Source organism: Anolis carolinensis, chromosome 4, assembly GCF_035594765.1.
Source record: "Anolis carolinensis isolate JA03-04 chromosome 4, rAnoCar3.1.pri, whole genome shotgun sequence".
Lineage (NCBI taxonomy): Eukaryota > Metazoa > Chordata > Lepidosauria > Squamata > Dactyloidae > Anolis > Anolis carolinensis.
In genome coordinates, this window is record NC_085844.1 from 177,074,546 (window position 1) to 177,085,566 (window position 11,021).

At 40.2% G+C, this 11,021-nt stretch overlaps 1 protein-coding gene across 1 annotated transcript; it reads right to left on the reverse strand.

Moving 5' to 3' along the window:
• Window positions 1-3,236: 3,236 nt before the first annotated feature.
• Window positions 3,237-10,641, reverse strand: gpx7 (glutathione peroxidase 7). The gene is made up of 3 exons (XM_003220310.4): window positions 10,359-10,641; window positions 5,227-5,488; window positions 3,237-3,759 (listed from the first exon to the last, which is right to left on the reverse strand). The coding sequence occupies exons 1-3, from the start codon at window positions 10,602-10,604 to the stop codon at window positions 3,596-3,598; spliced, it is 672 nt and encodes a 223-aa protein (XP_003220358.2). The 5' UTR covers window positions 10,605-10,641; the 3' UTR covers window positions 3,237-3,595.
• Between the last annotated feature and the right edge of the window lie 380 nt (window positions 10,642-11,021).

Genomic DNA, 11,021 nt, shown 5'->3' on the forward strand with positions numbered 1-11,021 from the left:
GGGGTCTAGGATGCATGTGGTAGCCCTCGCCTCTCCAAGCACCTTGTCCGCGTCCTCGAGCACAATTAATTGAAAAGAATCCATCAAAATAGGACAAGAAGGTACTCGTGTTACATCCCCGGAGACTGCCGTTAATATGGCGTCAAAGCCAGAGCGGATCAGAGCGACTTTATCCGCGAAGAACCGAGCAAATGCTTCACAGCGAGCTGCCGAGCTGTCAGGGATCCCATCTCGAGTGGTGGGATTTAACAAACCTCTAACAACTCGAAACAGCTCCGCCAGACGGTTCTTCGCGGATGCAATATTAGCTGCAAAGAAGGCGTTCTTTGCAGCATCTATTGCTGCGGCATACGCCTTCAGAAAGAGGCGCAGCCGTGTTCGGTCTGATTCGTTCCACTTCGAGCACCACACAGTAATATTCCAATGACTCAGAAGCCAGCTGTTATAATTGTCTCTGCCTATTTCGAATAATGTTAATGGAAGTTGCAGTCCAGCCATATGTGGAGGCCAGACGTTCCTTGTTCTTGTGCTATGAAGTTTAGAAAACTGAAATTTCGTCAAGAGAAATGTTACACACCGCAGAGGGATATTTTATCTTATTATGGTCTTCTAAAAAAATATTTGCTTTCAAACTGACTATTTCTTCGGGTTTGATTCTGGAATATCTTCACAATCCCTGTCCTTTATGCCAATTCTGGGCACCGCAGTTGAAGGGAGATGTTCACAAGCTGGAAAGCATCCAGAGGAAGGTGACTAAAATGATCAAGGGTCTGGAAAATAAGCCCTATGAGGAGCAGCTTAAAGAACTGGGCATGTTTAGTCTGCAGAAGAAAAGGCTAAGAGGAGACATGATAGCCATGTACAAATATGTGAGGGGAAGTCATAGGGAGGAGGGAACAAGATTGTTTTCTGCTGCCTTGCAGACTAGGGCGCGGAACAATGGCTTCAAACTACAGGAAAGGAGATTCCACCTGAACATCAGGAAGAACTTCCTCACTGTGAGAGCTGTTTGGCAGTGGAACTCTCTGCCCCGGACTGTGGTGGAGGCTCCTTCTTTGGAGGCTTTTAAGCAGAGGCTGGATGTCTATCTGTCGAGAGTGCTTTGAATGAGATTTTCCTGCTTCTAGCAGGGGGTTGGACTGGGTGGCCCATGAGGTCTCTTCCAACTCTACGATTCTATGACTCTATGACTTGCATCTACCAATATCATAATCTCAGTATTGCTATGCCATACATTTGAAGCCTGGCTCCTATAATCTTACTAATCTGATGTTATATTTTTTATTATTTTTCATGTCAGGAGCAACTTGGATATTTATTAGATCAGCTAAATATATCTATTTTCCTGTTTGCTTAATGATGCTGGAGCATATTTAGTATTTTGGTTTGACAAAACACATTCCTCTCCTAAATAATTCTCCTCTTATAGTTACTGTATTTACCTATTTGCTGTTTGATCAAGGGCATCAGCTTGTTGCAGTTGTAAACTTTTCAGGCTGGAAGTCTGATCATAATCTTGTGTGTACTTATAATGATAAAATGGCAGCTGTAAGAGTAAGGGAATTTTAAACAAGGAACTTATAGAAGAAGAATTAAATACATTCTTCCTGGAAAAAATTGTCAGCTCAGTAAGTGGCAAACCACTTATTTTCTTATGTTCATATGCTGGAATAATTATAGTGAGTTTGACAGTTTGTTTTTAAGAGACAGGATATTTGCAATTTAGTTCTGTTTAAACTATAACACTTAAACGTAGGTTGGAAAAAATTAAAAGTCAGATATTTTGTTCAGTTTTGCTTTTGGAAAATTTAGTCGATGTACAAGTCCATACAAAAATCACAAAGAGCTTGAGTATGAGTGCATGTGTTTCCACTAAGATCACAAATTTATGAAGAAGACAAACGTGTTCTTTTGGTGTGCTGTAATGTATATATACTTCCAAAGTAGCCTTGGAAAATAATGGGTTTTTAAAAAGTAAACTCCAGCCAACTATGACATAACTTTGAAGGATTTGAACAGATCATCTTGGCTCAATATCAAGTCACATTCAACTGACCAGTCTTCTACCTAATCATGAAAATGTCCTCGCACAACTACTGATAAGAGCTTCCTGAATTCAAATACAGCAACTCTTTGATAGCACCCATCAACACTTCATTAGCAAAAAAAGAGAACAAAAGCTGTGTGACAGCTGCTCATTCTTAAGGTCTTCATTTTATCTGTATATACCATTTGCCTTACAACTTGCCTGTTGTTGTATTCACGCTTGCATTTGCTACAGTAGAGTTCCTGTTATTCAACATAAACAGGTGTGCTGAATGTCGGATAACTGGAACTGACAGATAATAGGGAGGCCCTATTATCCCTCCCGGCAAGCCGCAGCACGCACAGGGCGCCTCCGAAGGGCCGAGTGCTCGCCGGAGGGACAAGGCTTGTCCCTATGGCAAGCACTTGGTTTAGGGTAGCCCTGTGTGCATTGCTGCCTAGCAACATGCACCGGGCTTCTCCAAGGGGCCGTCCTGGCACGTCGGATAATACGGTAAGTTGGATAACCGGAAGTCGGTTAACTGGAACTCTACTGTATGGAAATGGTTTCCAAGAGTTTACATCATCTTTCCATTTAAAGTGAGAAACTAAAAATAACATTTCTATAGTGCTGTCAAAGGCTTTCATGGCCAGAATCACTGGGTTGCTGTGAATTTTCCGGGTTGATTTATAGTTTGGTTGAGGCAGATGCACCACCTATACTGCCATATAATATAGTTTCAGAAGGCAGATTACCGGTAACTGTTTTACTTTTGCTGCTTCTTTATTAACTTGCCTTTTTCCTTTCATACTTATTCATTAATGAATGTTCACTTATTTGATTATCTGAACATTGTGTGGTGTTGAGTGAAAAGGTATTCCAGGGCTATAGTGCAACAGAGCCAGAGCAGTTAAAGCGGTGTCAAACTGCATTAATTCTTCAGTGTGGATGCACCAGGGGACAACAAAAGCTGTTCAAGGAGAACGGAAGGACCCCTCAGTTTTCCACCATAATGACTGCTCTATCCAATTACCTATTTTGTTGTTGTTTTCGTTTTATAAATAACAATAGCATTCATGATGGGAAATTGCTATTCATAAGATTTTTCTAGGAAATTCATTTTGAAATGAGGTTTCTGCATAGAGATTCTAATTATATCTCACTGTAATCAACCAGTGACTTGAATGAGAAATAAAGTCATTGCATCAGGTTTTCTTATCTTAAGAGAGAACAATTTCCATTTGGTTTAATCGGAAGAAAAGAATGTAAAACAAAGGAAACGTGTACTCAGGGCAATGGCAGTAGACTTTTGGTAGTGCATAGGTTTTGATTCTGATTCCCAGAATCCTTGACCATTAGACATTTTGGCTATAGTTTCTAGAAGGACCTAGAAATTAAAAACATATTGGGAGGATCAAAAGTTAAACACAGGTTTAGAGAAAACAAAGCTAACTCAGAATGATGAAAATTATTTCTCTTGAACACATTTTCTTTTAGGAATTTTAAGAGATAAGAATAACAGACCAAATTGTAATTGGACATACAAAAACCCCCAAATGTTTTTAAAAATCAAAGTTCATCTCTTTTCTTCAGGATGATGTTTCTCACAAGTTCAGTGACGTGAGGTTTTATTTCTGCAATAGTGACAGTAGAGTCCCAGGCCTTTACAGCTTTTCCATTTGGATCTACAAGGTATTTCCAGAAATTCCAGGTTGGCTCTTCATTAATGGATTCTGTCCAGAAAAATAAATTATATAGATAAAATTGGAACATCTTACATATGATTCTATTATTATTAAGTTCTTTTGAAAAGGCACATTAAATCAAAGGGTACATTTTGATAAGCAAAATGAAAATGATAGTTAAGCAACACTTTAGAAAAAGTCAGTGTTTCAGCAGTTTTCCAACAATGACATATCAGTGTCATCCATAATGATTTTAGTCAAATGGGACCAACTTGAAGTCTTGAAAATTGATGTAATTTATAGCAACTATTAGAATATTCTGGTCATATTTTGACATTTCTATATTTTCTTACTGTTTTTTCAGTAGCTCCCTAAAGTGACTGAGAAATTAATTCACCTTTATACATTTTAAATATTTACAAAATTAAAACCTATGAAAATATATTGCTTTAGAAACAGGCATAAAATATGTATATTCTGCAGGTTATTACACAAATAGTTACAATATAAATATTTTCTGTAGAGTTCTACGTAGCTATTTTAGCTCTATTTGGGCTTCGCTCTAGAATAGCCAAAGACTGTTTTCATCATCACAGACATCCATGAAATAGATTAGACAGACAGTGACTTATCTACAGATATCAATTGAGGGCGCTTCCAAACAGCCATATAACCCAGAATATCAAGGCAGAAAATCCCAAAATATCTGCTTTGAACTGGGTTATCTGAGTCCACACTGCCATATATTCCAGTTCAAAGCAGATAATGTGGGATTTTATTCAGCTGTGTGGAAGGGGCCTGAGATCCATGAACTCTGGATGTCTGGATGTGTCCATCATAGACATTCATGAGATAGATTAGACAGACAGTGAGTTATCTACAAATATCCATTGAGATCCATGAACTCTGGATGGCTTGTATTGTCCACACCTAAATTCAACACTGCCTACTTCAGCACATTGACTCTTTCATATAAACAGTAAAATTCATGGATTTAGGCTGAATTTTAAGCATCAATCAGTCTTCTCGATAGACATCTTCATTGTCTTTCAGTCTAGCTGAGTAAGGGCCCTTCTACACAGCCATATAATCCAGAATATCAAGGCACATCACCTAAAGTGCTAGTTTCCCATATCACTACAGAAACCCCCTTTCCCATTTTTCCAGGAACAGAATTTATCTGAGTCACAAGTGATTCAGAAAACTCTATGGTACTTCAAGTCGAAGGACAAGGCAATTAAACCTTAATTGAATAGCTGTTGTCCAACTGCCGGGGAAGGAGGGGAAGGATTGAAAGTAATCATGACAAATGCTTTTTCACAATTTAACCTTGAATGTATCAAAGTGCTTTGAGCTTCGCTGAACACTACTGATTTCCCAGTGTACTTGATTTGAAATGGCTTTGCCATCATAAATCATTCGCAGTTCCCAGAAGATAAACAGAGCCGAGGCTTTAGCATTCCTGTTCTGTGTGTATATGTGCTGTGAGCACCTTCAAGCCACCTGTCAACTTACCAACTAAATATCTGAAAGCTGGATTTGCCCCATTGCCTGTGACTGCAATTTTGCTGAACATGGGGAAGGAGACTCCATATGTTTTCCGAGCAAAACTCTCTATTTCTTTATTAGTATTTGGTTCTTGCTGTCCAAACTGATTGCAAGGGAATGCCAGCACATTAAAATGGTATGGGCCAAGCTCTCTCTGCAGTTTTTGAAGGTCTTTGTAGTGGTTGTCAGTATATCCACACTCACTTGCAACATTGACAACTAAAGAGACCTAAAAGAAAAGTAACAATTAGAATTAGACTTGAGTTTCTCATGAGGAGATTTTTGTTTTTGTTTTACTTAGTGGACAGTTTCACTTTTTAAAAAGACAACATTATTATTATAGAGTCTATATAAGTATGGTATTCAAGTTTAACAAGTAAAGCTACCCCTTTAACAAACCATGCAACTTAGTAGGTTAGAACCAACCAAACGCACAAATGATGTTAGATGTTTTACTTTTTCTTATTTTTAAACCTACCTCTTATAAAAATATAGACTGGCATCTTGTTAGTGTGATACGTCTGGTTAGTATTGACATGAATCATTTTGGGTGTTGTTGCAGAGCGGAAATTCAGTATTCTCTTAGCTCAACAATTGTCAATGCCCTGAAAATCCACCTGTCTCTTGCTACAGCCCATTTAGTGGTCAGCAGAGAATAGATGTCAGACGAATATCCAGCTGTGTCTCTATAGCCAGGCATACAATTATGGGCATTTCCAGACAGCCTCAAAATGCGGATCAAATAGGTGGGTTTAAAAAATGTGGGACCTGGCAGCAAGTCTAGACACAGACCTGTGAATCCCAGGAAATAGTCCCCTGCCATCTTGACACCTTCATTTGTAGGGAGTTTTAAAAATCTGCAAGATTTATTTATTTATTTATTTACAGCATTTAAGATGGACAGGGGACATCTGCCAGAAGTTTGCTTTTCCCCGCATTTTCTCAGACATGCGCTGGACCTCATGCGGATATCTCAATGTACACACAAGCAAATTTTTTATTCTCTCTCCTTACCCAACTATAAATTCAAGCTCTGTTTGATATAAAGTTTAGAACAAAGGAATGGTTGCAAAAAGTTCTAATTGTAATTGCTTTTCAACTGTGCTTCCATTTAGCCACCTGTGTGTCAATGGCTGCTTTTTTTTTTTACAGCCCGATCAGCTGTGTTAGGCTTTTCAAACACCCACGTGCACTCAGCAGTCCACATCAGGGTATAGGAAGAAAGTCATGTGTTTTCCATGACTGCAAGGATATACAGTCATGCGAATATGTGCATTTTTGGTCAGAATCAGGCTTTAAGCACCCCTTTTTAACATCATCACTTAACATTTAACATCACAGAGAGCACTCAGGTACTTAGTCTCAGTAATCTACTTTAAAATAAGGTCATGAAGATTGAACTGTAACAGTAGTGATTTTCATTTTCTATTTCTTTGTTTTTTTCCCCCCAATCTTTTTTTGTTTAATGAAATATCCTTGTTCCTGATTAAACTCCATACGGTATCACCAACTGCACAAAAACCTGTTTTTTATCGCATATTTTATTTTCTTACTGCTGTGCACATTTCTAGCTGAAATTTACAACCATACCTGTTGGGATTTTAAATAGCTTCTAATTACAGAGAAGAACAAAGCCATTATCCACCAATGTATTTATCACACTGGCATTTTGAGAATATGAATCAAGTTTGCCATCTAGTGTGTACTATAAGCACTTCATATGTGTCTCTTCTGGAAATGTTAAAAGCAATGAAGTAATAAGCATGTGGTGAAAATCTGGAGAGTAATCACAAAATATGCTGGCTAAAACAAATGCTAAAACATTATTTTGGAACTTAGATCTAATAAAAATTCAAGTAATTAAATATGATTTCTTTATGTACCTTGGAGTTATTTCTGTTGCTTGTGGATACTATCACAGCTTGGATTGGGGTTTTTTTGTTTTTTGGGAAAAAAATTTTGCAAGATTTGTTTAAAGAATTTTTTTCTCTATCTTCCTCATAGGCTGAGAGAGTGTGACTTGCCCAAGGTCACCCAGTGGGTTTCATGGTTGAATGGAGAGCTGAACCTTGCTGCCTCATTTATACATGTATTTTGGTAGTGAAAGCATTTGTTGCAAAGTGTTCAACAGCTGATCATTTGAATTATGTAGGAACTGGGAAAATCAATCAGAGAAAATTATAGCAGAGTGTTTTAAGGTGTGTGTGTGCGTGTTATTTAGTCATCTAAATAAAATCTATACTAATATGGCTTTCTCATCTTCAAAAGTTATTTGCCCATGTTGTCTTTAAACTAAGCTTCTGAACAAGAGACCTTAAGGCATTTTCTTGAAGATATGGTAAAAGAAAGCAGACTATTTATGGAAATACATTGTTTCTTTTCATAACATAGAATCATAGACTTGGAAGAGACCTCATGTGCCATCCAGTCCAACCCCCTGCCAAGAAGCAGAAAAATCGCATTCATAGCACCCCCGGCAGATGGTCATCCTGCCTGTTTAAGAGCCTCCAAAGAAGGAACCTCCACAACACTCCGGGGAAGACAGTTCCACTGCTAAAAAGCTCTCACAGTGAAGAAGTTCCTCTGAATGTTCAGGTGGAATCTCCTTTCCTGAAGTTTGTAGCCATTGCTCCGCATCCTAGACTCCAGGGCAGCAGAAAACAAGCTTGCTTCCCCCTCCCTATGACTTCCTCTCACACATTTAAACATGGCCATCATGTCTCCTCTCAGCCTTCTCTTCTGCAGGCTAAACATGCCCAGCTCTTTAAGCCATTCCTCATAGGGCTTGTTCTGCAGACCCTTGATCATTTTAGTCACCCTCCTCTGGACACATTCCAGCTTGTCAACATCTCCTTTCAGCTGTGGTGCCCAGAATTGGACACAGTATTCCAGGTGTGGTCTGACCAAGGCGGATTTGAGGGGCAGCATGACTTCCCTGGACGGTCTTGAACTTACGAAAGGGAATAGGAATGGACACAGAATCTGTCTCCTGTTATCATTTTGTACTGTCGACTCTGATTTATGTTAATCTTAACTACTGAATTTTCTTGGCATTATTTATTCTTTTATTGTTTTCATTTTAAGGCTGAGTCCTACTCCAACTCTCAAAAGACTATTATCATGCCAGTTCCACAGCCAACCCTATGAATGAGAGACTTCCAAGAGAGACTTTTATTACTAGCTTTGCATAGGTTTTGTAACCTTTCCAAGCTATTTGTGGCTCCCTTGATTGAGGCAAACCACCTGTAATACAATCTTCTACTTTATAACTTTCCTGAACATGACGAAAAACCCTACAATGAAACAATCCACAGAACTAGTAAAAGAGAATTTTTCTAAGATTGGACAGGTGTTTTGGGGATATTAAAGCCCAAATATAGTTTTATTTAAGTTTGAAACTACACACATTGGGTTGTTGTGAGTTTTCAAGCTGAACGGCCATGTTTGAGAAGCATTCTCTCCTGATGTTTCACCCACATCTATGGTAAGCATCCTCAGAGGTTGTGAAATCTGATGGATTGTGAGAAGATGACGCAGAGTGAAACACCCTGATAACGTAACTCTATGGGTTACCGACTAAGTTTGTCTAAAACTAAGAATCCTAAACAGTCTGAAGGTCGAGGCATGCTAACAAGATAATTTTCTGTCTTCTACGAAAGGGAGTGTCAGTTTATCTAAGCTATTTTGAAACTCTGAAGAGTTCCTTTATTAGAAGATTTGGCGTCTCTCTTGAGTTGTTTTAATACGCAAGGTAAAGATTTTTCCCTTCTTTACCTAATGGTCTTTATCGGATGGTTCTATCTCTTTACCTACAAGAATTGTGGAGCTTTTCTCCTATTATATTTTTACCCTTATTCATATCATATTCGTGTCATGAAGTCTATTGGAAACTAGGCAAGTAGGGTTGATATATCTGTGGAATGTCCAGGGTGGGAGAAAAAAAACTCTTGTCTGTTTGAGGCAAATGTGAATGTTGCAATTGGCCAACTTGATGCGCACTGAATGGCCCTTCAGCTTCAAAGCCTGGCTGTTTCCTGCCGGGCGAATCCTTTGTTGGGAGATATTAGCTGGCAGGATTCCAGGCTGCAAGGCCATTAAATGCTAATCAAGTGGGCCAATTACATTTACACCTGCCTCAGATAGACAAGAGTTCTTTCTCCCACCCTGGACCTTCCAGATATATAAACCCCACTTGCCTAGTTTCCAACAGATCTCACAACCTCTGAGGATGCCTGCCATAGAGGTGGGCAAAATGTCAGGAGAGAATGCTTCTGGAACATGGCCATACAGCCCAGAAAACTCACAACCACCCAGTAATTCTGGCCATGAAAGCTTTTGACAACACACTACACACATTGTTTGGTAGGGAGATACAGGATTCCTGTCTGCAGATATTGGGCCATCCTTCATTTAAGTGCCTCATCTCACTAGAGCATGAATCCACTTTAAATCCGGTTTCTGCCTCCTGCAGAATTCTGGGGTTTGTAGTTTGGTGAGGCCCAGGACCTGTCTGGCTGAGCTGTTTAAAGCCCCCTCCCTAAAGTGGATCCAAGCCCTAGTGCAGGCATGGGCAAACTTGGGCCCTCCAGGTGCTTTGGACTACAACTCACACAATTCCTAACAGTCTACCGGCTGTTAGGAATTGTGGGAGTTGTAGTCTAAAACAGCTGGAGGGCCCAAGTTTGCCCATGCCTGCTCTAGTGTGATGAGGCTTACTTCGCTTTTCTCCGTTAAATAAAAACGTTTGGTTTTGTCTGTACTCAACGAAAGATAAGTTTGCCAGGCATAAAGGTTTCAGAAAACACAGCAGAGATGCCAACCCTGTGCTTTTGTGTTTTGTGGGTTAAAACTGAAAGCCAGAAAAGCGTGGGGAAATGTCCTGCGAGAGTGCCACGTCAACAGAGGAAAGACTGAGCAAAATAGGACCCGACTTGCAAGCTTTTAGGTCTTTTATTATTATTCGCCAAAACGTGCAGCCTCCCCACGAGAGACCGTGGGCCACCCCTTCCTCCCCATCCTCCATGCAGGCATGCCAAGCGGAGCGAGTCCTTGCTGGTGAATTTCGAGGCCGGCGGCATCTCTCCCTCATGCGAACTTACCGCGCCTCTGTATTTCTCCAGGGAGACCAGCTTGCCCCTGATGTTGACCACCTTAAAGGCGTAAAAATTGTCCTCTTTGGTCTGAGAGGCGGAAAAGGCCAGGAAAAGCAAGGCGCCCACGGCCAGCAGCATGGCGAAAGGGACCAGGAAAACTTTGGAGACGAGAGGAGGGTGGCTCTCCGGCTCCGAGCTGCCTTCGGGGTCTATCATGCTGGACGGAAGGGGCGTTGTGATCCCATTTTCCATCAACGCTGCCTCTTTTCAGCCTCGCTTTGCGCCGTTGCTGAAAAATCTCAACGCCCCTCCCGTCCCGGATGCCAAAGGGTCCTTTTTTAAAAAGCAAACAAATCACAAACCCACTATAAGGCCGGCGAACAGTTCATTCAACTCACATCTGGCGGTGCATCTGCAGTTTGGCACCACTTTAATTTCAGTGCTATGGAATCCTGCCAATGAATGCTGGTCCCTCACCAAACAATTCCCGAACTTCCATGGCATTAAACCGTGTGAATTAAAAGTAATGCCAGACTGCATTAATTCTAGTGTAGGTGCACTTTGAATATGTCCCCCTTTTTTCTACATACATGATAAATCAGTTCATCATAGCCTCTCTCCCAAATATCCAAGTGGCTGTATCCCTCCATCTATCTAATAATAATAATA

Coding starts and splice junctions, on each gene's coding strand:
- gpx7 (XM_003220310.4), bottom strand. CDS start 10,604: ATGGAAAATGGGATCACAACGCCCCTTCCGTCCAGCATGATAGACCCC. Junction 5,489..10,358: donor TGGAGAAATACAGAGGCGCG/GTAAGTTCGCAT, acceptor CTTTTCTTTTAG/GTCTCTTTAGTTGTCAATGT. Junction 3,760..5,226: donor AGCTTTCAGATATTTAGTTG/GTAAGTTGACAG, acceptor TTTTCTGGACAG/AATCCATTAATGAAGAGCCA.